Source organism: Felis catus, chromosome F2, assembly GCF_018350175.1.
Source record: "Felis catus isolate Fca126 chromosome F2, F.catus_Fca126_mat1.0, whole genome shotgun sequence".
Taxonomy (NCBI): Eukaryota; Metazoa; Chordata; class Mammalia; order Carnivora; family Felidae; genus Felis; species Felis catus.
The window spans coordinates 64,090,099-64,117,746 of record NC_058385.1 but is presented as its reverse complement, the minus strand read 5'-3'; the positions used below and the strand labels follow the sequence as shown (position 1 = coordinate 64,117,746).

The 27,648-nt window shown below is 36.8% G+C and overlaps 1 protein-coding gene across 3 annotated transcripts in view; it reads right to left on the bottom strand.

Moving 5' to 3' along the window:
- Positions 1–27,648, bottom strand: part of MTBP (MDM2 binding protein) — an 80,183-nt gene that overhangs the window by 18,384 nt on the left and 34,151 nt on the right. For all 3 annotated transcript variants that reach the window (XM_019823073.3, XM_019823074.3, XM_004000088.5), the window contains exons 12-15: positions 24,182–24,355; positions 22,666–22,773; positions 10,218–10,379; positions 4,206–4,323 (exon numbers count right to left, since the gene is read on the bottom strand). In XM_019823073.3, the coding sequence (XP_019678632.2) occupies positions 4,206–4,323; positions 10,218–10,379; positions 22,666–22,773; positions 24,182–24,355 (562 nt within the window). The remainder of the gene's footprint in view (positions 1–4,205; positions 4,324–10,217; positions 10,380–22,665; positions 22,774–24,181; positions 24,356–27,648) is intronic.

Genomic DNA, 27,648 nt, shown 5'->3' with positions numbered 1-27,648 from the left:
AAAATAAGTACTTTCTAAAGTGAAAGTCAGCATACCAAGCCCAGAAAACAATCATTATTACTAATTTTCAGATAAAGATACTAACACACATTGGTTTGCATTACAAGCCATAAGCCCAGGGTGACACAGCCATTTAAAATGACAGTCAGGGGGCACCTGGGTGGCTCAGTCGGTTAAGCGTCCGACTTCGGCTCAGGTCATGATCTCGCGGTCCGTGGGTTCGAGCCCCACGTCAGGCTCTGTGCTGACTGCTCAGAGCCTGGAGCCTGTTTCGGATTCTGGGTCTCCCTCTCTCTCTGCCCCTCCCCCGTTCATGCTCTGTCTCTGTCTCAAAAATAAATAAACGTTAAAAAAAAATAAAAAATAAAATAAAATGACAGTCAGAACTAGAGTGACTCTGATTAGGTACTATTTCTACTCTATCACTCTGCGAAGGACCCAAAAACTCACAGAAGTTTAAAAACTAGAAAAAGGAAAATACTGTAGTTCCAGAGAATGCTAACGGTTTTATCAAGCACTATCACAGATCATGCTACTGCGCTGTCACCAAAGTGCAAATCTTTCAATACCTGCACAGAAAATTAATTTCCTGACTTCATAGTAATTCACCTATTCCCTGATTATTTTATTACTCCAATTCAGCATTTTTAGTGGCGATTATATGATTAAAATGTTGACATTATGGTTTTAGACTCCTATTTCTATACATTAAAGATCAATAATCTACCAACAGTGCCCCTCTCCCCCTCCTATCCCCTTTATTTTTAAATTGAAAATATAAATCTAATAAAAAGAGTGAAACAAGAAAATACACAAATATTTTCTCCAAACTTCATTCCCTAGGAGGGCAGGAGCTACATTATGAGTTTAATTTAATTTCTACATAGCTATTCTCTAACAGTGACTCACAAAGGTTTCTTAATGAATATAACTCCCAGTCATCTTACAGGCTAGATGCAATGGGGATGTGTATAATTTGCATTTACATAGAACCCTGGACACAAGGATATCAAAGCAATATTTTAAATTTTTTTTGTGTTTTTTTTTTGAGAGATAGAGCATGCGTGCATACGCACGCATGCACACACACACACACACACACACACACGAGCAAGGAAGGGGCAGAGAGAGAGAGGGAGAGAGAGAGAATCGCAAGCAGGCTCCATGCTGTCAGCACAGAGCCCTATGGGGAGCTCAATACCCTGGACCACGAGGTCATGACCTGAGCCAAATCAGGAGCCAAATGCTCAACCAAATGAACCATTCAGGTGCCTCCCAAAGCAATTTAAAAGTCCAGTTTATGATAAATTACACCACCAAGATATAGCTAAAATATACACAGGATAGGACTTAGGTTAAAATAACTAAATAAATAAATTAAATAATAGCACTTTATTTTGTTCAGTGTTTTCAAGGTTACAAAGTATTTTTTCATACATTATCTCATTAAACACTAACAACTTTGGGGCGCCTGGGTGGCGCAGTCGGTTAAGCGTCCGACTTCAGCCAGGTCACGATCTCGCGGTCCGTGAGTTCGAGCCCCGCATCGGGCTCTGGGCTGATGGCTCGGAGCCTGGAGCCTGCTTCCAGTTCTGTGTCTCCCTCTCTCTCTGCCCCTCCCCCGTTCATGCTCTGTCTCTCTCTGTCTCAAAAATAAATAAACGTTAAAAAAAAAAAACAAAAAAAAACCTGACAACTTGGAAGCAGAACTGGGATTATTATTCTTATCTTAAAGATGAGGCAACAAAGTCACACAACAGGTGAGTTTGTCCAAAGCCAAATTCTTATGACTTCTGAATTTCACTACGGGATATTCCTTAATGATCCAGTTAAGCCTGTTTTAACAAAATACAAATCTGAATATCTGCAACATAACTTTTGTTCCTAACCAAGAATTCGATGATATCTACCCATATGGTGATACACTCATAAGTATTTGAGCAATGACTTTGTAAATATCATCGTGAGATACTAAAAAGAGTTCACTGATGATAATGTATAGACTCATAATCACTGCTTGTAATTTAGTATACAGGTATGCCTTGAGTAGGAGGAAGGAGGTGAGGGCAGTGAAAGGAGACAGATACACCAATGCATAATGAGGTATAAAAAGTACAATAAAACAAGTTTCATGAAGGAAGTAATGATATAGTCCTTGGGTGCTTAATGAAGAAAAAGAACACTGAGTTGCAACATTTATGAACGACTTAAGAGAAAGGTGGTATTTGGTCTAGATCTTGAATGACAAACAAGCTTCTAGTTCAAGATGATGGTGCATTAAACATACATGTTAACCTCCCCACTCAAAACAAATGGAAATCACAATGATGAAGTGCCAGTCACTAAATTCATAAGAAGGTTAAGAAATGAAAGGTGAAAAAATGGTGGGCCAAACAAAAGGAATAAACTAGAGCAAGCATGTAAATGAGAGCTAGAGAGAAGTCTACAAAAAAACGTAGAATCTGTCTTCCTCCCATCCCACAAAGCCATGGTGAGACTACACTTGGGCTGAGTGGCAACGGGCAGAAATCAGGCAATGTATTTTAAGAACCCTACTAGAACAGTTGTTCAAGTACCATCCTCTCACACCTCCCTTTACCCTTGCAATTTTATCTCCAAGTGAAAAACAGAGAAACTGTTCTCTTCGAAGATCCAGAACTGTGTCTGTCCCAGTCTCAGTGTCAATGCCCCTAGAATAAAGCCCTGTTATTGCAGTGTTGAGTGAAGGACCAAGGCTGCCTCCCTTTTGGAACCCTTACAGGTGCCCTACAGTGAAGTCTACCAGGGATGTTCCACCCTGCATCTCCCCACCCCCAACATTCAGGTGACAGCAGGCAGGCAACAGGTCTACACTTGGAGAAAATAAACACCAACTACCTATATAAAGCAGCTTGGTACTCAATTCCAAGCTAGAAATAATCAAGGACCACCAGACAGGCACTGGAGGAAAGATACACATAAGAGAAAAACACCAGAGGAACAAACAGAACAGACCCAAAGGATAATGAGATATCCAAGGAACAGATATAACAAGTTAAAAGAAGATTCCAATTAACATCCTGTTAGTATCTCCTGAATTCTCATTATTAATAAAAGAAGAGGTTGCTAATGAAAAAAATGGGAGCTGAGAACAAAAAAGAATTATTAGGAATTTAAAACAGGGCTATCAAAAAAAAAAAAAAAACAATAACAAAAAAGATGAAAGCAAAGGTCAAGAAAGTATCCCAGATGTAGGAGTTCTGATAATACTGATCTCATCTTTGGCTCCATCTAGTTCATGCCACGACTTCTCTCGTGTTTCAAGCCTCTCAGAGGTTAACGTATGCCCTGACCAGAATGTGGAAAGGCTTGTTCTGATCTTCCCTAAAGTTGTTCAGACTACTAGTAGAGATAGCAGAGTTTCTTCCCCTCTCTTGACCTCTGGCACACAGATGGCTCCATGAGGTCTGCTAAATGTTAAACACTTTGACCTCTTACAATGACCTCTGCCTATCCCCTCACTCTACAAAATCTGTGGATTAAGGTCCAGACTTTGTGGAGAATAGCTAAGCACTGGATTGTCATCAGCCTGAAACCCTGTCAGTGAGTTACGCTGAACAAAACTGTGTAGAAGGTATGGAGTGGCTTGCTTTGTTTTTCCATCTCAAAGTGCCTTCTCAGTTTAGGGGATACTTGACTGTCTCTAGTCTACTTTCTAACACCCATATGGTCTGGAAAGGCATCCACTAAAATGTTAACTATGATTATGTACATCCAGAAGGTACAAGTAGAAGGTGAGGAAGAACAGTTACTTTCTCAACATTCTACTCTGTAAACACTCTACCTACTGCTTATAGGATGCATAGATTTCCTTCTTTTTTTTTTTTTTTAAATTTTTTAAACATTTTTATTCACTTTTTGAGAGACAGAGAGAGACAGAGGGTGTGAGCAGGGGAGAGAGGCAGAGAGAGAGAGAGACACACACAGAATCCAAAGCAGGCTCTAGGCTCTGAGCTGTCAGCACAGAACCTGACGCAGGGCTTGAGCCCACAAACTGTGACATCATGACCGAGTTGGTCAGATGTTTAACCGACTGAGCCACCCAGGCGCCCCTGCATATATTTCCTTTTAATAAAACTAGAAACTACCTGTATTTCATAAACACTAAACTTAAGGATTAAGAAAAAAAATGCTCATTTAAAAATACTGAGCTATTTAAATATTACCTCATTTTTTGTTTAGCTTTTTCAAAACTTTCCAAATTTTGAAGAACATGCCTTTCTGGCCATTCCAGGGGATTGGTTTCCATTAGACTTGAAGAACCAGGTTCCACTGAACTGATGTCTAAAGCAAAAGAAACATACATAAGTACTGAAAGTGATTAACATATTAAATTTTGTTATATAAAAATGCATACATGTAGATCCATCCATCCATCCATGTGCATGTGTACATGTATATATATAAAGCCATGTTGGGTTAATTGCATAGTACTTATCTCAGGCATTCATTAAGGATATCTCTGATGGCCCAAGCAAAATGCCATTGAAAAGTTTTTGGGGGGCGCCTGGGTGGCTCAGTCGGTTAAACGTACTACTTCAGCTCAGGTCATGATCTTACAGTTCATGAGTTCAAGCCCCGCATCCAGTTCTGTGCTGACAGCTCAGAGCCTGGAGCCTGTTTGCATTCTGTGTCTCCCTCTCTCTGTGCCTCCCCCCCACCACTTCCTGTTTGTCTCTCAAAAATAAAATAAACATTAAAAAAAAAAGTTTTTTGGAAATGAAAAAAAAAAAAAAAAACACTGTTAAGCTTTGCCTACTTTACTGTTTCCTCATAAGAAAAGTTATGCACTAGGGGGACCTGGGTGGCTCAGTCAGTTGACATCGACTCTTGGTTTCATCTCAGGTCATGATCTCACAGATCCCTGGGTTTGACATCAGGCTCTGCAATAGCAGTGCAAAGCCTACTTGGGATTCTCTGTCTCCCTCTCACTGTGTCCTTTCCCCACTCACCCATATCTCTGTCTCTTCCAAAATAAATAAACTTAAAAAAGAAAGAAAGAAAAAAGTTATGCCCTAGAATTCAGAAAATGAATTAGCACTATGAGGACTCCTGTGAATAAAAGCGTAACTTTGTTATTTTTTTGTGAAACTAAATGAAAAGGAGGCAACTGTATGGAGAATATACTGGATATATTATGTGATTTTCATTCCAGGAACAGGAATTAATAGCATTATTTGGAAAATTTCATATCTTGAAAAGAGATTACTTCATTCTCAAAAGTATGATAATATAGTAAATAACATATGATGTTCTCAGATAAAGGTTACCTTAGAAAGAATTCTCACTTATCCATTAACGTAAGATGCCTTAACATATACATCTTCAAGTAAATCGCTAACATTAAGTGTTATTTCACCGCTAGTAATATATTTTATGTAAGAGTGTGCTTATCTTTCTAGTTACTATGTTACAATGAACCAACACAGAGATTGCTAAAACATCACAATTCTCATCAAAAACCTAAAGAGACAGCGTCCATTCAAATGATAAATTATTAGTACATCGAAACTATTTAACACTGGAAAAATTACTAACTGTACTACTTTTGGGATTCCAAAACTATCTTATTTTTAAAATTTGTTTTGAACTATTACACACTGTTCTAATAAATTAACTGAAAATTAATGGACATCAGTTGTTTGACTAACCATCAGCTCTGACAAAAATACCCATTTTATACTTCGGGAGTCTTACAAAATGATGATTTAGTAAAGGAGTTTTTACATACAAGAAAGAAAAAAAAAACATAAATGAAAATAGAAGCCAATTACATGTTCTTTTCCCTTTATTTATTAAGCTATTTAACCTTGAACATTTTAAAATATCTTTAATTACTACAGTGGATGGTTCCCAGCAAACACCATCCAAAAATACCACTTCTCATTTCTTAAGGGTACTGAAATATTTTATACAGCAGTAGCTTTATAATGAAATAATCTACTTTTTAATGTTGACATGGCTTTCCACTAAAAGTATAAAGAAAATATCATTAGCAGATCTGAGCATTTACACGCTGAGTTCACAAAAGAATACAAGAATGTTAAATAAAAGTAAACATTATTGTTCCTAAATATTACAATATAATTAATTGTTCACTCCAGCTACACAATTTACATAAATATAAATGACAGAGGCTAAACAAACATTCAGATGCACTTTTGGGGAATAATCTAATTGAATTCTTACAGTAAAATAAGACACAATATTTTATCTTTGTGGCAGTCAGGACACCAGGACATGCTGACAACCAAAAAGCACAAAAAGGGCCTCCAAGAAACCAAGAACATTGCTTCTTAAAAAAAAAAAGTGTTTACTTTACAGGAGAAACAAAGAAATAAAAGTGATTCTATAGGGAAGTAGGGATTCAGAACCTTCCCTACACAAATCACAGCAAACAAAAAGGAAGTAATACTGCAGATAATATGTGGATAGTAATATAGGCCATTATAACCTGACATACATAAATATGAATAGATCACAAAGAAAAGGTTATATTGTAATTGGCATATTCTGTTTAATAAAGCAAGAATTATAAACACATACTAGGAGATTCTTACTAAAATATTTGAAATAATAAAACTGTGATCTTATAAAATTACCTAGAAAACCCACTTATACAGTGTGTTTATGTCCCCAGTGGTCTGAGGTGAAGGAGACAGTTACTGCATTTTGGAGTTCAGATATCACATTTGGCACTGTAAGTTTTTAGCAACTCTGTGGCAATGATTATATAAAATGGTTAGATGAAGACATTTTCTCCATGCTGATTTTTATTTGTTATATATGCTAGAGATTTTATAAAAAAAAAAAAAGAAAGAAAGAAAAAGAAAGCAGATCAATAACTCTAACGATTGTCAATAATTCCTAATGAGCGTGTTTGTTAAACAATGGGTCACAATATGAAACATGATTGACCTTATTGCTTCTTTTGCTGTATAATTCACATATAGATGTATTTACTGAAACAAAAGCTACAAAGAATGTTAAAAATCAAAACTTCATTCTTAGAGGAGTCATGTTCAAATATATAACCTGTCAAATTTCAGCTCGGGCTCCAAAAAAAAAAAAAAAACCAACTTCAAGGTTTCTTTCATTTGTTCAACATTATTTGGGGAGAAATGAATTCTTAGGTGCCAGGTACTGTACTAAGCTCTAGGGTATTGGAGACAGTAAGCAGGCACACTCCTTATTCTCAAAGAACATATGGTTCAGAATAAAGACACACAATTAATAAAAAATTACATACAGAGTATATAATTTAAAATGTAAAAAATAATTTAAAGAAAGATACAGAAAATGAGTACAAAAGGAATCAACTTAAAGTGAGGAAGGTCTGGGAAAACCTTTTTCAGGAAGTTAACATTTAAGTCAAAGTCTAAAGAATGACTGTCAGTTCATCAGGAAAGACTGGGAGAAAAGTATTCCAGAAAGAAGATACTGCATGTATATAGTTCCCGAGATGGAAAGGGATGTGATGTGCTCAAGGAACGGAAAGACTCTCTGTGGTACTAAGGAAACAGAAATGTGACACAGGAGGAAGCTAGAATTCTAGAAGCTAGTATGAGGGCAGACATCATGTAGGGCTTTTATAAGCCATGTTAAGGATGACACATTCTATGTATAATGGAAAGTAATGGCAAAGGTTTGAGCAAAGGAGTGATATAATCTGATTTACATTTTAAGATGAGCACCCCATAACTCAGTGTGTTAACAGTGTCCTAGAACCTGACTTTGTATGGGTAACTAGAAGATACATATCCTTACTTACAAAAAAACAATTATTTCAGCCCTTCCTACCTTCCAACTGTTATCTCCTGTACAAATCCTCTGATTAGGGCAACTTCTCTCTTGGTCTCAGTTTGCCCTTTCTTACCTCCATGACCCTGGGTATATTACTTCTTCTCCCTGGAAAAATCCTATCTTCTCCGCTCTCTCTAGAGCCCATGAATCACTCAAGACCTACATCAGAGTCCCTTGGCTCCTAACAAAGTGTTTTGTGACTATCCTACCCTTGTTATATTCCTTTCCTCTAAACTCACATTCATTAACTTAAAAACTAATATATGGCACTTCATATCAGGCAACTTTTTTTTTTTTTTTGTCTAAGTTTATTTTTTTATTTTTTTATTTTTTTAAATACATGAAATTTATTGTCAAATTGGTTTCCATACAACACCCAGTGTTCATCCCAAAAGGTGCCCTCCTCAATACCCATCACCCACCCTCCCCTCCCTCCCACCCCCCATCAACCCTCAGTTTGTTCTCAGTTTTTAAGAGTCTCTTATGCTTTGGCTCTCTTCCACTCTAACCTCTTTTTTTCCCTTCCCCTCCCCCATGGGTTTCTGTTAAGTTTCTCAGGATCCACATAAGAGTGAAAATACATGCATACCAGTCAACTTTCTAAGGAATTTATAAATAATTCATTTAATCCTCATAACAACCTTTGTCATTTCCAATTTATTTATTTATTTTTTTAATGTTTATTTATTTTTGAGACAGAGAGAGACAGAGCATGAATGGGGGAGGGGCAGAGAGAGAGGGAGACACAGAATCTGAAACGGGCTCCGGGCTCTGAGCTGTCAGCACAGAGCCCAACGCGGGGCTCAAACTCACGGACCGTGAGATCATGACCTGAGCGGAAGTCGGCCGCTCAACCGACTGAAGCACCCAGGCACCCCTGTCATTTCCAATTTAAATATTAAAAATAACTTGAAGCTCAGAGAGGTTAGAAAACTTGCCCAAAGTCATATAGCAAGTAAGCTGCAGAGCGGCTTCCACCTTGTTAGTCTGGTTCCAGAGCCCATGATGCAACCAAGAAGCTACGTCTCTTTATTGAACATATCCCCCATTTACAAGGAACCTTACACTGTTTCCAACATCTTTGACATTACTCTGCATTGCTATTGAACTTTGTTACTGATACATAATGATGATGATAATGATAATACAAATAACAGCTCACAGGTTTTTGGCATCCATTGTGTTGCTTATGCATCAACTTGTCTACTCCTCGCAATAACCCTAGTAAGTGGGTGATATTAATCCCATTTAAAACATGAGGAAACAGAAGCATGAGGAGGTGGAAAAACTGCCCAAAGACATTCAGCTAACAAGCGACAAAACTCAGATTTGAGCCCTGGCACTCTAGCTCCAGGGCCTGGGCTCTTGAAATGTCACAGCATGCTGTATTTGCATTTTGCTTTCAAAACAGATCATAAGCCATAAAGTTTTTGTGTACCTTTATGGTGTCAAAAACAGAAAACTCATTCAACAAACATTACTGTTAACTTGATTCTTTGGTCATTTTCTTATTAACCTATGGAATAAAAAAGGATTCTCATGGAATAAAAACAAAAAATTATCCTGGACTTTTAAAATGCTAGGCAATCACCAAATGCTTTCTTGTTAGATCCTGTAAAGCTTCACTCCATTCAAATTCATCACAAGAATAGGAACCAGGAAAATAGGAAAAAAATGCAAATGAATACAGAAATGATATCCTGCTCCTTCAGTGAAGTCTGGTGACTGTTCCTGCTACAATGAATGGCAAATGTGGAGCATCTTACTGTATATAGTTTTAACTGTAGTAAATTTACTGCGTAGGTCCTACTATTCTTATCTTATAAAAACGTAACTTAATAGAAATCCACCCTTTCTAGTAGCTTTGTAAAAGCAGTAAGAGGAACCACCTTAAAATGCTTCTCCCTCTGCTCAAAAACCTCCTTAAAGAAAGGAGTGATTGGGATGCCTGGGTGGCTCAGTCAGTTAAGCATCTGACTCTTAACTCAGCTCAGGTCATGATCTCACCATTTGTGAGATCAAGCCCCGTGTCGGGCTCTGTGCTGACGGCATGGAGCATGCTTGGGATTTTCTCTCTCTCCCTCTCTCTCTGCTCCTCCCCTGCTCGCCACACACACACACATGCATGAGCTCTTTCTCTCTCGAACAAACTTAGAAAAAAAAAAGAAGTGATCAGAAACTTTTTAATATTCAAATGATGAGAAATAGTTCATCATATATACACACCATACTTGACTATGCAAATATATATGACTAATTAAATTTATAAGATACATCTTGATTTGACAAACATTTTATTAGTTTTAATGATAAATCACTATAATAAATGCTAAACATACAAAAAGAACCAATATTTAAACCAACAAAAAACTTACCATTTGACATATCGGAGGTTTTAATTTTGTCTGTCTTTATTGAAATTGTTTTAGGAAGAAAAGCATCAAAATGATCTACAAAGTGTTCCCTTGTGAGTACTAACAGATTTTTGAGTTCATCAACAGAAACTACTTCAGGCTGCTTTGCCAACTTTCTCCTTTCTGTAAGACAACAAAACAATATAATTAACCATATGCCTATTATTTTAAAGCCTCTCTAGAAGTACATCCACTACTCTTTCATGGGAAATGTTTTCAAAAGTAAAACAGTTGAATTTCTCCAGCAAATCAACATGCCTATTTTCCTTTTAATCCCATTCGTAGGTAATGACAGAATTTCCACTTATGTGAGATAAACAAAACTAGAATAATCTGTTAATGCCAACAAGTGATAAATGGTAAATATATAGTTTACAAGTTTTCAGAATATATTGCAGACCATTAAGGACGTTGGTGTTTATGAAAATAAAACCTGTAAGACTCTCAGTTACATGTGGTCACTTGACCAATTCCATCTATTTCTTCTCCTTCCTAAAACCTAAATCTACAACAAAGGAATAAAAAAAGGACAACAAAAGCAGAAACAATTAATAATGACAGTTTTTGACATTTTAGAAGAGACGATGGTGGAACAGTAACTGAGTTGGTACAGGACAGGAAGTGTCCACTGGGTGCCTGCAAAAGCACTACTATGTGGTATTAGAAGACGACAGTGAGATCCAGGTTAAACTAGGACTGGACGCATGGATGTTTAGAAAAGGAGGAGACAACTAAATAAAGGTCTTCACCCCACCCTCCACCCCTCACAGCCAGGAGACTGTTCTCATTTTGGGGGGAGGAAGCTGAAAAAGAGTCCCAGCCTACTGGTGTCATCAGGCACACCGAAAGGTAGCACTGAAGCTGGGGCTAAAACTGGGGGATTAAATAGAGGTCTATATACTGAAAGGTCCAACTCCAAGCGCTGTAGCCAGAAAGCTAGGAGGTATAAATGCTTCCCAAGAAAGATGAAAGGATTCCGCTTTTGAAAAACTGAATGCCCCCAGAGAAAAGAGCTTGGTCCTGATATTGAGGCAGAGGTAGGGACAGGAGCTCACAAGCAAAATGTTGACTTGTCACTCCACCACTTCACAAGTACAGCTTGCCAGGCAGTGTATTAGACTAAAGTCCACAAAGCTTCCCATTTAAAACAGGACAGACAGAAACGAGTAACTAGACATTTAAGCAAAGGTGTTGAGGAGAGTGGGGACTCTGCATTTCCACGGTCTTATGTTTACACATGTAAGACTTTAATTCAGTAACACCTGTAGCTCCCTTCTCCCAGCTGTCACTCTTTGAGCTAGTCTGGAGAAGAAACAAGGCATTCGCTGATCAGATCCTTCTCCCCAACCTTCCTCTGAGCTGGCAGGTTCTCAGAATTTATGCTCTCTGCAATGTGATAAGGGCCCTGCCCCAACAGGGCCTAGCTTTTCAGTTGCCTAGCTCTTCATTCAAGCAGGGGAAATTCAATTCTGGGTTATGTATCAGAAAACTCACCTGGCCATAGATCTAAAAAGTCATATCCTTCAATCAAGCTTTTACCTGTTATTTATTTCCATCTGTGTGTTTTTACGTTTATTTCTCAACTGGGTGGGTAAGGAGGTTTATTTATTGCAACCCTCAAAATAGGAAAAAATCTAAGATGAAAAGAAAGACTAAAGCAAGCAAAGAGGAAAAAAGAGCCCAGCAGGAAAAAACAAACAAACAAAAAACAAAAAAAAACATTGCAGAGAACAAAAGAAAGCTTGCTATCATTAATATTCTCATAGAAATAATCAATGCTTTGATAAAGGAACAATTGATGAACAAGAAAAAAACTTTTTAAAATTAAGTACATGAGAACTCAAATTTTAAACATACCATAAAAGGGCTTAAAATAAAATGCCAGATATTGTCCAGAAACTAGAACAAAAAACAATATGGAAATAGGAAAGAAAATTGGGTATTCTGCCCAGAAAAACCAATATATAATTAATAAAAGTTCTAGAAAGAGAAAAAAAGAGAAAGGGAAAGAAATTCTTAAAGAGATAAAAATTTTCAGATGTAAGAATGTGAATCTTATATTGAAATGGCTCATTGAATGGACAACTTAAAAAACTGGGGGCAGAGGGAGAGGACAGCAAATACATACACACTATGATTCAGAGTAAAGCTTCTGGAGATAAAGATTCCAGAACGGAGTAAAATCAAATAAACCAAAAATAAAGCACTACAAAGGATAAAAATAGGCATTAGATTTCTTAATAGGAACACAACCATGTAGAAGACAATAAAGTAACATCTTCAAAATTCCGAAGGTAGATAGTTTTCAACCTAGAAGTATTTATGACTTGTCAATCAAGTAAAGATATTTTCAGGTAAGCAAGAACTCAAAAAAAAATTATGACCCATGAACTTTTATTCAAACAGTTACTAAAAGATAGTCACCAACCAAACAAGGGAGTAATCCAAGAAGGAACACAAGGGGTCTGGAAAAAAGGAGACTCCAAAAGAAGAAAAGAAGAAAAGAGAAGTCTCTAAGAAGTCAAGAGGTCTAAGAAGCAACCTGAACACAACAGAGAAAAATAGTAAACACTCTGGAAAAAAAAATGAAGAGAGATAAAAAGGAACTGTGTTTGAACATATAATGAACTTATTAAGTAGGTAGAAAAATGTTGGAGCCTCTGGAAAAGTAACAATATTTTGCCTGTACAAAAGAATGGGCAAATAAAAATGATCATCCACATCATAAGAAAAACAAAGATTATACAAGAGAGGTAATTATCATCATATATTGCAAGACTCAGTGGTAAACTTATTTATATAGTGATAATAATGTTAAAACTAAACACTGACCAAAATTCATGACTTCACTGTAAAGGGTGGAAAGAGAAAGCAAAGGTGATATGAGAAAGCTAAGTCTTTATCTTCTGTGTTAGATGCCAAGATAATGTCTGAAAGTGGCAAATCAAAAAATAGCATACACACATTACTTAAAAAACTAGAGGAAATGTTAGGAAAACCAGTTGGCAGAGTTGAGGGTAGCTGTCTACAAAGACTGAAAGATGGGGAGGAAAAGGGAGAGTATTGCTGGTACATGAAGTTTTCAATACCATTTGCATTTTAAACGATACCCATGTATTACTTTTGTCAAAACATTACATTTTTTAAAGGTTTATTTCTTTTGAGAGAGAGAGAGAGGGTGAGTGGGGAAAGGGCGCAGAAAGAGGGAGAGAGAGAATCTCAAGCAGACTCCGTGCTATCAATTCAGAGCCCAATGAAGGGCTCGGTCTCCTGAACCATGAGATCAGGACCTGAGCCAAAATAAGAGTTGGACACTTAACTGACTGAGCCACCCAGGCGCACCCAAAATATTACATTTTTAAAACACTTCTGAACTAATAGCATTTTCTTCTATAATAGTAAATTGTAAATTCATAGAATTCAACTCAACATTTATGGAGTTTGTCGTCTACAAAGCACTGTGCTGTGCTCTTGGACACAGAGGATTAAAGTCCAGAACATTATCACATGAGGTCGACACATAAATAATGTAAGAGAGTAGGCTGAGAAGAGAGTAGCCGGTCTAGAGATTCTACTTGAGAACATGAGCTTTACAACAATGTCTCTGCAAAATCCCACCCTACCAACATGGATATTGCTAGGATCATTCCAGTTGTGATCCAAGGTGGTTCCTGCACTCAAGAACATTAGTAATGGTAAAGTAAGATTATAAAATATGCTGCTGTTATTACAACTTCTTAGTGAGAAATAAAAAGCTTCATTTCTTTTTATTTTTTGCACAATCTGCTGGGAGTCATTCTAAAATTAAAAGTTATCAGTGGTTTGTTTTCACATGAAAGATGCACAATAGGTAATATGCTTCAGAATTTAGCTCTACATTTTTATTGACATTAAAAAGAAACTTAAATCATGAACCTGACCCATGCTTATTAAAACAGTCAATTACATTACAACATTGGGCTATCTTGAGAGGAGGGTAGAACTCCTTCTGGCCTTGAGGACTGAGAAATAGAAAGAGGGAACAGATGAAGTTTAACAGGATTATGAGCAGCATAATTTACCTATACAAAAAATCTCTGCATAAATGAGTTTGCACACAAGTGTCAAAAGTTTAGGGAGAAAAACATTGGACTGAAGCCTAAAAATGAATCAGCAAAAGAATGCTATTCATAAAAAAAGATAGCAATAACTTAGTATTTACTAAAGAAAAAATATAGACCAGAAGATTCAAAAGTACCAGAGATTGAGTGTTAATCAGGTTTCTACTAGGTTCTATAAATTTAAAAAAGAAGTGGGAAACTCAAAGTAATGGCCACAGTACTGGAGCAAAATGACAAGACTGTTGCTGTTTTGGCATTTGTCTTGTATCATACTGAACAATCTTATTTAAAAATTGTCCAGCATTCCTAAATTGTTTCTTTAAAAATCAGTGAAATAAGATATTTAATACTTCCCAATGCAAGAAGCTAAAAGTTACAAAAAATCAAGTAAACATGAATTATAAAATTGTAAGTATTCTAATAGTATTAAGTATAATTTTAAAAATAAATAAAATTACTGAAGTAATTATTAAAAAATTAAACCAAAACAGAAATTTTATTTGACTTTTGTGTTATTGTAAAAAACAAAGTGTCTCAATTAATGCACGTGTATTTTTATGTAAACTCTTCCAGTTACTCTCTCTGATTCAGTACTAATCAGAGAACCACTGGGGATATTATAAGTCTACTCTATGTCTTGTTGATAATTTTGAAAAAATCTTCCAGAACAACTTTTTGTTTTTCAGCAAAGGTTATAATCTTTGTATTGATACTGAATTGTTGATTTTTTCCCAAAGAAAGCTGCTCCTATTACGTTAGTTTTCACCATGTGTAAATTAATTAACTATACTACTTTTGATACTTTTATATTTATATTTCACTTCTTTGAAAGTCACTGAAATACACTCAGATATTTTACATTAGAAACTTTGTTTTGCTGTCATTTTCTTGTCTTTAGAGATACAGGAGTTCTGAAAAGATGCATCTTTACCCCAAATTTTTAATCCAGTATTGACTCTGGGTACAGGAGAGATTGGTTCAGCAAGTATTTCCATCATAAATTAACTGGATCATTAATATTCATCGATTTCATACTTTGGATTGCAAATTGGTCATTTCCTAGATATGCTCTGAGCTGGTTTCTCTAGCAGCTACTAGCTATATGGCTTCCTTCAGCTTCAGGCTCCCCACCATCCTCGCGCTTCACCCAAAGCTGTGGCATCTTTACAGCTATGGCTGGCACAGCTCAGCTGCCCGTGGCCCTTCTACATTTTCAGCATTTATTCTGTACTTCTGTCTGCTCTTCCCCCCACCCCCACCCAGAGCTTCCAATCACACCTGCAGGCAGCAGTCTAGGTATAGCTTTTAGTATTTCCCTTCTGGCCCAAACAGGGGGGTTAACTCTTCCTACCCAAAGGAGAAATGTATCAGCTTCAGAGAGCTGCCTATTCACTCTGGCAATCTTTCTTGGATTGGTTGGAAGGGTAAGGAAGAGACGCAACGATGGAGAGGGGAGATATGGAGGGAACAGAATTTTAAAGAGCTGCAGAAGGCCCATGGTAAGAAAGTAGGGCCTGAAGAGGGATTTAGCAGGGGCAGAACAAAGTTAAGAAGTGAGTAATACTGTAGGCTGATGTTTGAAATAGGGGTTCTCCAGCCACAACAATACTATTCCAGTATTTTTTTTCCCTTGGTTGTAACATGTACTACTTTTTATTGAAACTGATTTGCCTTTCTAACTATATTTTCCTTGAGCTAATATCATTTATACAATTAAAAAAATAAATCAGTGGTTGGAGTTTAAGACTACAGAATTACCCTGATTTGTCCAACTGAAAAAGTAGGTAAGTCTTACATAATAATTGAGACGAAGTATTCTAAAATGACTTTTCATTGAATAAAACAGCCTACTGAATTCAAGATGTTTTTTAAATGCTTTTAAAGAAAAGAATGGATACTTTTTATTTTATACTATATCCACTTAATCCTAATATCACATTTTTTCTATATGCAACTAATGAGGCCTCACAATTTGAGTCAACTTCTTAAAAATTCTTTATCAATTAGTTTAAAATAAGTTCATATTAGGTACTAATGAATAAGACTGATAGATGACTAATGAATGTTAACACTGGTATTAAGTTAACATTTAGTAATAGAAGTAAAACCTTAAACTATGACCATTGGAAAAAGTGTTACTTTCCTGAATAAGAAAAATCCATAAAGCTAACTTCACTCAGTATATGAAATGAATTTTTTTTTATTTAAAAAAAAATTTTTTTTTTCAACATTTATTTATTTTTGGGACAGAGAGAGACAGAGCATGAACGGGGGAGGGGCAGAGAGAGAGGGAGACACAGAATCGGAAACAGGCTCCAGGCTCTGAGCCATCAGCTCAGAGCCTGACGCGGGGCTCGAACTCACGGACCGCGAGATCGTGACCTGGCTGAAGTAGGACGCTTAACCGACTGCGCCACCCAGGCGCCCCTGAAATGAATTTTTATTAACAGTCATGGTTAAAGTCTCAATGGTTAAAGAATCAATGCTCAAGATAACAGTAATTTCTCTGCAGTTGCATTTCTTTCTATTTGCAGTCTCTATCCTCCTGTTACAACCAAAAATATACAACAAGAAATTTTATAAAAAGGTCTAGAGACAAAAGTTAAAGTTAGGTAAGATGGCAGAGAAGCATGGAAGTTCTGTTTCTCTCGTCCCTGAAATGCAGCCAAATCATCACGAAACCATTTTGCACACCTAGGAAATTGATCTGAGGATTAACACAACAATCTGCATTAACTTGAGCCACAGAACTCGTCAGGAATTTACCCAAAACAAAGAACAGGAAGAAATGACAGCCAGGGACTTAATCAACACAGATATAAGAAAGATGTCTGAACCTGAATTTAGAATCACGATAATAAGAATACCAGCTGGGGTTGAAAAAGCATAGAATCATATGTCCCTTTCTGGACACAAAAGAAGTAAAATCTAGTCAGGACAAAATTTAAAATGCGATACTGAGGTGCAATCTTGAATGGTTGCCACAGCAGCAAGGATGGATGAAGCAAAGCATCAAATCAGCGATATAGAAGACAAACTTATGGAGAACAGTGAAACAGAAAAAAACAGGGAAATTAAGGCAACAGAGCACGATATGAGAATTAGAAAACTCAGTGACTCATTAAAAAGGAATAACATCTGAATCATAGAGGTCCTGGAGGGATGAAGAGAGAGAAAAAGGGGTAGAAGTTTTATGTGGGCAAATCATAGCAGAGAAGTTCCCTAACACGGAGAAAGACACGGACATCAAGATCAACAAAAAACGACCATCAGCAAGGGATATCAGTCAAATTCACAAAATACACAGACAAGGAAAGAATTATGAAAGTAGCAAGGGAAAAAAGTCATTAACCTGTAAGGTAAGACAGATCAGGTTCACAGCAGACCTATCCACAGAAACTTGGCAGGCCAGAAAGGAGTGGCAGAATATATTCAACGTGCTAAACCAGAAAAATATGCAGGCAAGAATTCTTTATCTAGCAAGGCTGTCATTCAAAATAGAAGGAGAGATAAAGGGTTTCCCAGACAAACAAAAACTAAAGGAGTTGGTAACCAGTAAACCAGACCTGCAAGAAATTTTAACGGGGACTCTCTGAGGGAAAAGACGAAAGAAAACAAAAAAGACCAAAAGCAACAACGACTAGAAAGTACCAGAAAACACCACCAGAAACTCCTAACTCTATAGGAGTGCCTAACACAATGGCAAGAAGTTCAAATCTTTCAGTACTCACTCTAAATGTCAATGGACTAAAAACTCCAATCAAACACTTCAATCAAAAGATACAGGGTAATAGAATTGATAAGAAAACAAGATCCATCTATATGCTGTTTACAAGAGACCCATTTTAGATCTAACGACGCCTTCAGAATGAAAATAAGAGGATGAAGAGCCATCTATCATGCTACTGGTTGCCAAAAGAAAGCTGGAGTAACCATACTTATACCAGACAACCTAGATTTTAAAATAAAGACTGTAACAAGAGATGAAGAAGGGCATTATATCATAATTAAGGGGTCTATCCACCAAGAAGATCTAACAATTGTAAACATTTGTGTTCCCAATGTGGAACACCCATATATATAAATCAATTAATCAGAAACATAAAGAAACTCATTGACAAGAATATCATAATAGTAGGGGACTTCAACACCCCACTTATAACAATGGACAGATCATCTAAGCAGAAAATCAATAAGGAAACAATGGCTTTGAATGACACACTGGACCAGATGGACTTAACAGATATATTCAGAATATTTCATTCTAAAGCAGCAGAATACACATTCTTTTCCAGTGCACATGGAATATTCTCCAGAATAGATCACATACCAGGACACAAATCAGCCCTCAGCAAGTACAAAAAGATCAAGATCATAGCATGCATATTTACAGACCACAATGCTATAAAACTTGAAGTCAACCACAAGAAAAAAATTTAGAAAGACAACAAATACTTGAAGAATAAAGAATATTGTACTAAAGAATGAAGAATGGGTTAACCAAGAAGTTAAAGAGGAAATTAAAAAGTACATGGAAGCCAATGAAAATGATAACACCACAGCCCAAAACCTCTGGGACACAACAAAGGCATCAAAAGAGGGAAGTATATAATAATCCATGCCTTCCTAAAGAAGGAAAAAAGGTCTCAGATACACAACCTTAAAGGGCTTACACCTTAAAGGGCTGGAAAAAGAACAGCAAATAAAACCCAAGCCAGCAGAAGGCAGGAGACAATAAAGATTAGAGCAGAAATCAATGCTATCAAAACCAAAAAAAACAGTACAACAGATCAATGAAACCAGAAGCTGATTCTTTGAAAGAATTAACAAAATTGATAAACCCCTAGCCAGTCTGATCAAAAAAAAAAAAAAAAAAAAAGGAAAATAAATAAATAAGTAAATAAATAAAATCAAGAACAAAAGAGACCACAACCAACACTGCAGAAATACAAACAATAATAAGAGAATATTATGAGCAATTATATGCCAATAAATCGGGCAATCTGGAAGAAATGGACAAATTCCTAGAAACATATAAACTACTAAAACTGAAATAGGAAGAAACAGAAAATTTGAACAGTCCCATAACAAGTAAAGAAATTGAATTAGTAATAAAAAATCTCCCCAAAACAAGAATCCAATTAACACTCTTCTGAAGCTGTTCCAAAAAATAGAAATGGAAGGAAAACCTCGAAAATCATTCTATGAGGCCAGCATTACCTTGATTCCAAAACCAGACAAAGACCCCATTAAAAAGGAGAACTACAGACCAATTTCCCTGATGAACATGGATGCAAAAATTCTCAACAAGATATTAGCCAACCGGATCCAATATATATTAAAAGCATTATTCACCATGGTACCTGGGATGCAGGGCTGGTTCAATATCCACAAGTCAATCAATGTGATAAATCACATCAATAAAAGAAAGGACAAGAACCATATGATCCTCTCAATAGATGCAAAGAAAGCATTTGACAAAATACAACGTCCTTTCTTGATAAAAGCCCTCAAGAAAGTAGGGATAGAAGGGTACCTCAAGATCATAAAAGCCATATACAAAAGACCCACTGCTAATATCATCCTCAATGGTGAACAACTGAGAGCTTTCTACCTAAGGTCAAGAACATGACACAGATGTCCACTCTCGCCACCAATATTCAACATAGTATTGGAAGTCCTAGCCTCTGCAATCAGACAACATAAAGGAATAAAACACATCCAAATTGGCCAGGAGGAGGTCAAACTTTTACTCTTCACAGATGACACGATACTCTATATGTAAAACCCAAAAGATTCCACCAAAAAACTGCTAGAACTGATCCAGGAATTCAGCAAAGTTGCAGGATATAAAATCAACGCACAGAAATCAGTTGCATTTCTATACACCAATAGTGAAGCAACAGAAAGAGAAATCAAGGAATGGATCCCATTTATAATTGCACCAAACCATAAAAATACCTAGAAATAAACCTAACCAAAGAGGAGAAGAATCTATACACTGAAAACGATAGAAAGCTTAAGAAAGAAATTGAAGAAGACACACAAAAAAATGGAAAAATACTTCATGCTCACAAACTAGAAGAACAAATATTGTTAAAATGTCGATAGTACCCAAAGCAGTCTACATATTGAATGGAATCCCTATCAAAATAATACCGGCATTCTTCATAAGGCTAGAACAAACAATCCTAAAATTTGTATGGAACCAGAAAAGACCCTGAATAGCCAAAGCAATACTGCAAAAGAAAAGCAAAGCTGGAGGCAATCTCGGACTTCAAGATGTATTACAAGGCTGTAATCATCAAGACAGTATGGTACTGGCACAAAAATAGATACTTAGATCAATGAAACAGAATAGAGAATCCAGAAATGGACCCACAAACGTATGGCCAACTAATCTTTGACAACGTAGGAAAGAATATCCAGTGTAATAAAGACAGTCTCTTCAGCAAATGATGTTGGGAAAACTGGATAGCGACATGCAGAAGAATGAACCTGGACCACTTTCTTACACCATACACAAACATAAACTCAAAATGGATGAAAAACCTAAATGTAAGACAGAAAGCCATCAAAATCCTGGAGGAGAAAGCAGGCAAAAACCTCTTTTGACCTCGGCCACAGCAAGTTCTTACTCAACATGTCTCTGAGGCAAGGAAAAGAAAAGCAAAAACAAACTACTGGGACCTAATTAAGATAGAAAGTTTCTGCACAGTGAAGGAAACAATTAGCAAAACTAAAACGCAACCGAAGGAACAGGAGAAGATATCTGCAAATGACATATCAGATAAAGGGTAGGTATCCAAAATCTATAAAGAACTTATCAAAATCAACACCCAAAAAACAAATAATCCAGTGAAGAAATGGGCAAAAGACATGAAGAGACACTTTTCAAAAGAAGACATCAAGATGGCTAATAGATACATGAAAAAATGCTCAACATCACTCATCATCAGGGAAATACAAATCAAAACCACAATGATACCACCTCACACCTGTCAGAATGGCTAACATTAACAACTCAGGCAACAACAGATGTTGGCGAGGATGCAGAGAAAGAGGATCTCTTTTGCGTTGCTGGAGGGAATGCAAACTGGTGCAGCCACTCTGGAAAACAGTATGGAGGTTCCTCAAAAAATTAAAACTAAAACTATCCTATGACCCAGCAGTTACATTATTGGGTATTTATCCAAAGGATACAGGTGTGCTGTTTTGAAGGGATACATGCACCCCAATGTTTATAGCAGTGCTACTGACAATAGCCAAATTATGGAAAGAGCCCAAATGTCCATTGACAGCTGAATGGATAAAGATGTAGTGTGTGTGTGTGTGTGTGTGTGTGTGTGTGTGTGTGTATACATACAGTATTACTCGGCAATCAAAAAGAATGAAATCTTGCCATTTGCAACTATGTGGATGGAACTAGAGGCTATTATGCTCAGCGAAAGTAGTCAGAGAAAGACAAATATCATATAACTTCACTTATATGTGGTACTTAAGATACCATGCAGATGAATATAAGGGAAGGGAAACAAAAATAATATAAAAACAGGGAGGGGGACAAAACATAACAGACTCTTAAATATAGAGAACAGAGGGTTGCTGGAGGGGTTCTGGGTGTGGGGATGGGCTAAATGGGCAAGGGGCATGAGGGAAGACACTTGTTGGGATGAGCACTGGGTGTTATATGTAGGGGACGAATCACCAGATTCTATTCCTGAAATCAGTATTGCACTATATGCTAACTAACTTGGATGTAAAATAAAAATGAAGGTCTATAGCAATCAGGATAAAAGTTAGGTATCTTTTCCAATATATAGCTAAAGGGAATGAGATACAAAATTTTCCTAAAGAAACGTTTTTATGAATGTTAACAGAGATGTACGAATAAAATACAAAGATTCTAAGTCTGGTAGGAAAAAAGTTGCAGACCATTTCTACTCTGCATTACCCTACCAAGAGTAGTTCTACAAATGAGCATTATACCTAAAAGGCAAAGAATGTGAGAAAAAGTGTGAAGGGTGTCTGGGTGGCCCAGTCGGTTAAGTGTCCGACTCTTGGTTTTGGCTGAAGTCATGATCTCACGGCTTCATGGGTGCAAGCCCCGCATCAGGCTGTGTGCTGACAGTGCAGAGATGCTTGGGATTCTCTCTCTCCCTCCCTCCCGCAGTCATGCTGTCTCTAACTCTCTCAAGATAAATAAATTAAATAAACTTTAAAAATGAAATTAAAAAAAAGTACAACAATAACAATGCATTATTTCTGAACAAGTAAACATTTAATGAAATGTACAAACCATTACTTACTCAGACATTCTTTCAAAGCCAAAGCCTGGACATTAGCTAACTGTTTCTCTCTCTGTATAAGTTGCTCCCCAGAAAAATGTGGAAGTGACAAGAAGTCAAAAGGAAAGCCTGAGAAATAAAAAAAAGTCAGTATTAAAGATGTTCTATGACAATAATATTGAGTTCCCAGGAAAGTGTTATTACATAATTTTAAAAAACAAGTCAATTACTCATCTCTGTCTTGCTTATTTCAAAATAAACAATAATTAAGATGCAGAAATTAAGCATACTAAATTATTTTACATTTTAAACTCTAACCAACCTCTTAAATTGAGGGAATTTGGGTAGCAGAATAGAATTTCTTCCATCACATTTTCTTTTACAGGTCAGCTACTCAAGCCAGCCAGTCTCTAAAGATGCTCCCAACAAACTACTCCTGTTTACCTGCTGTGTAGTCTTTCCACAGTGAATCCAGGCTAACCCTATGAAATCAGTAAGATACTATGGTAAAAGGGACAGTGAATGACTTCTAGGCTAGGTCAAAAAACCCTGAGGCTTCTTAGAACAACTGCTCTAAGAAAAGTTGGCAACCATGTAAGAAATCAGACTACCCTGAGACTAAAGTGTCGTGAGGAAGCTCACTGGCTATGAGAAAAGGGCCTGTGAAGAGAACGTCATCCTAACCCATCTCATCTGCTCCGTCATCCTAATCCAGGAGCCAAACATGTGGCTGAAGAAGCTGTCTTATACAACAAGCTGCACAAAGTCTTCAAGTGGATGGAGTCTCAGCTCTAAGTGGGACTTCAAAATAGAACCATCCGGCTGTGCCCAGTCAACCCACAGGACTACAAAACATAATAATAAATAGGCATTTTGAAGCTAAATATGGAGTGGTTTGTCATACAGGGATGGATAATCGAAATGTAGAAAATGAAAAGAAAAAAAAAAAAGATGGGCAATAAAACAGACTAAGATTCTTGAGAGGAAGTAAAAATGAAATATAAATTGTAGAAAAATAATATGTGTGTAAAGTGGAAAACACTGAAAATTTCCTATTTAGCACTGAAGTCTGACCTACTAAATTTTACTAGGTAGAATGAAAAGGGGCTTAATTTAGAGTACAGACTCTAAATTGTTCAAATATGCTATTGTATGTTTGAAATAAAAGGCAAATTGAGAGCGAAATGGAGTTTGGGGAAAATAAGTTCATTAAAAACCACATAAGGTTTTTTTTTTGTTTTTTAAAAAAAAATTTTTTTTAATGTTTATTTATTTTTGAGACAGAGAGAGACAGAGCATGAAAGGGGGGAGGGGCAGAGAGGGAGGGAGATACAGAACCTAAAGCAGGCTCCAGGCTCCAAGCCACCAGCCCAGAGCCCGACGCGGGGCTCGAACTCACGGACCGCGAGATAGTGACCTGAGTCGAAGTCGGACGCTTAACTGACTGAGCCACCCAGGCGCCCCCTAAAAACCACATAAGGTTTAACTACATATACAAACAAATATAAAACGTTTTCCACCTGAAATCAACACTTACTCAGTTTGGCTTCTTCTGTCTTTGCTTTCATCTTTCCATGAATGAAACGGAGTGCAAATGAGCCATTGATCTGGTTGGCTGAGTGAATCAAGGTGGCTTTACATTTTCTCTTGCCAGCACCTTGTAACAGGAGATAATAGCTGGAGCACTCACCTTTCACTTCAACATCTGGAACTAAGCAAAAACAACTATCTTGTAAAGTATGTGAAAATTCAGCATGCAACACCACAGAAGCATACATTTGACCCATAGGGTATAATGACTTTCTATGTTATTTGAAAACAAGCCGTTATGCAATACATTTCGGGTAGCACTTGCCCATTTAACTCAGAAAAATGAAAGCAGAGAATCGTAACTAAAAGGATGCAAAGCATAAACACTGTACTTTAAACTCTGTACTCATTCATTAGCTTTTGATATGGCCTACTAGAGTTCCATGGTATGTTTCTTCTATGACCCCACTATAATGTATCAACTACTATTTCCAGCGTCTATTTCTTTAAAATGGAATAAACTGACCCCTGCGAGCACACACAATTCAGATGGTGGGAGCAGAAGTGCACAGATACACTTCAGGGTAGCTTTTTGGTCCTTGCAGTGGGCATCCATAATGTATTTTACAGAGGGAATGGAGAGCATTCATTAATCTGGCCCGCCAGTTATGTGAAGGTCAGTTAAGACAGCTTCTTGTATATTTTAAAAACAAATCAAGTGAGGGTTATAGCGAAGGTCAAAGAAAAACTGCGAAACCTTTGAGATTAAAAATAGAAGTAGAGTCCCTTTTTGTTGAAGATGGTGAATTAGAAATAAGCATTTATTTTCACCGTCTCCTGAAATTCCACAAAATGAGAATAAAGAGATTTTTTAAATAGCACAGATCTACAAGGACTAATATCTGATAGAAGAGACAACAACAACTGATTTTAAAAGCAGGAAAGCAGATGAATAATTGGTAACAGACTACTGAGGAAGCTGAGAAAAGATAAACAGTGGAGAAAGCTTAGAAGCAACATAATTTATACCACAAACCCTGACAAGACTCTGGGATGATGGTCCCAGATGGCACTGGAAGCAACGTGAAGGTGAAATAGGAAAACAGGTCGAAGTCTGTGAGAAGCAGTTTGGCATCCTGACCACTCTGTACTCTATTGAGGCACATGATTGTCCTGTCCCAGCCCAGAAGTCTAGTGGTTTACTCCCTGGAGAAAGTAACACAAGCTGCCTCTGGCCTGAGAACTACTGGACAGAGAGTATGGTTAGAGTTAATTATCAGTGCATTAAGTAAGTACTTGTATACTGAATATTGAGACCTTTTACCCTTCTCTATCTTCCTGACTTCTAGATTTTGGAAGCTAGATAACAGAATTGAGCTTTCTTTTGGAAATATGGTCAGTCCTAGAGGAAAGACTAAAGAATGCCAATGTTGGTGTCAGCTAGGTTCCCCGTTGAGATCACCCTAAAATGAAGATCACAGTCAACAAGCTACAGTCATGCATCCAAATTTTCCCATTAGTTTTCTGGTACTATCTCTTAAATGTGAGCAGGCAGCCAAACATCATAGGACCTCAAGGAAAGTTGTTAGTATGAAAACCAGATGTCAAAATAAACAGAAAACAAGTGACTTGCAGGAAACAAAGAATATGCAGTAAAAAGAAACCATACACACACACACACACACACACACACACACACACACACACACACCCCTAAACCAAACATCCAATCAGGTCACTAGAATCCTCACAATAGATACTGTATCCATTAAATAAGAACAGAAAATTGTAAGAACATTAAATAATAAAGAGCTTGTGGAAATGAAAAATAAGAAAGCACAGACCTATATTTCACCTAAAAGGTTAGAAGAAAAAGTTCAGTGAATCTACGGAATGTAGAGTAAAAAGACAAAGAAATGGAAAATAGTAGGGGAAGAGAAAAAGAGACAGACACACAAACCAGGAATAACATCTAAACAAGAGTAACAGAGTGAGGAAAAAAAAAAAAAAAACAGAGGAAAGGAAATTATCAACAAAATAATTTTAAGAACATTTTCCCCAGTAAAAAGACAAGCTTCCAGGCATGCTGAGAGCCCAAAAAAGAACAAAAACAGACCCACTAAAGTGCATCGTCATGAAAATTCAGAAGACTAAGAACAAGTAGGTTCTACAAAATTCCAGTGAAAATATGGGCTTCCTGTTAAAAAAAAAAAAAATCAAGAATGAGAACAGTACTAGAATTCTAAACAACAGCATTAAAAGCAGGAACATAATGGAGCAATACCTTCAAAATTTCAGGAAGATTTTAGAAAATATGCTCCACCAAAATGGGGGAGAAAAGAAAGAAACAGGAAGATTAAAGGATCCAGGCACCAAAAAAGAAAGGGCAAAAGAAATTTCTATGATGATGAAAAAATAGTCTTTTAAACCCAAAGCTATGGAACAAATCTAGAGAGTAAAACCAACCAATCTTGATTAGGCAGGTTATATAGATCTGGAAGAGATTTTTTACATATATATGATTGATGGGATACTTAATGTGCTCAAAGGTACTGAACTCAGTTTTGCCACTGGAGGAAGGCTTTGTGACTGGATAGAAAAAAAGAATCATTGACTCTAGGTAAAACAGAATAATGGCACAGGACAGGAAAATAAGATATATTACATGGCTCAACTGTGAAGAGTGATTACATACTCATAATAATTAAAACTATGAATATTAATTTACAATTACTGGGAGGATAGGGAAGTGAGAAGAATGTGAGTGTGTGGTAGGGGTGAAGAAACTTAGAGGAATCACACTTCCCTGTTTGAAAACTTACTACAAAGCTACAGTACAGAAGACACTGAGGCACTGGTATAAGGACAGACATACAGATTAACAGAATTCAGAGGCCAGAAATATACTCTCACATTTACAGTCAAATGATTTTTATTTATTTATTTATTTTTGAGAGAGAGAGAGAAAGTGCGAGAGGGGGAGGGGCAGAGAGAGGGAGAGTCCCGAGCAGGCTCCACAATGTCAGTGCAGAACCAGATGCAGGGCTGGAACCCACTAACTGAGATCCTAACCTGAGCCAAAGCTGGACGTTTAACCAACTGAGCCACCCAGGCGCCCATACAGTCAAATGATTTTCAACAAAGGTGCCAAAACAAGTTGAAGGAGAAGGAACAGTCTTTTCAACAAATGCTCTTGGAACACATGAACATCCAATATGCAAAAGAACAAAGCTGAACTCCCACCCATCCACCTCTCAGTGGATTAATTAATATACAAAAAATTATACAAAAATTAATTCAAAATGGATCATAGATATACATTTAAGAGCTAAATTTTAAAACTCTTACCATAAAAAAAGGCATCATTCTTCACGACCTTGGATTAGGCAATGGTTTGTTAAATAAGAGACCCAAAGCACAAAAAACAAAAGAAAAAAAAATAAAAAGTTGAATTTCACCAAAATTAAGAACTTT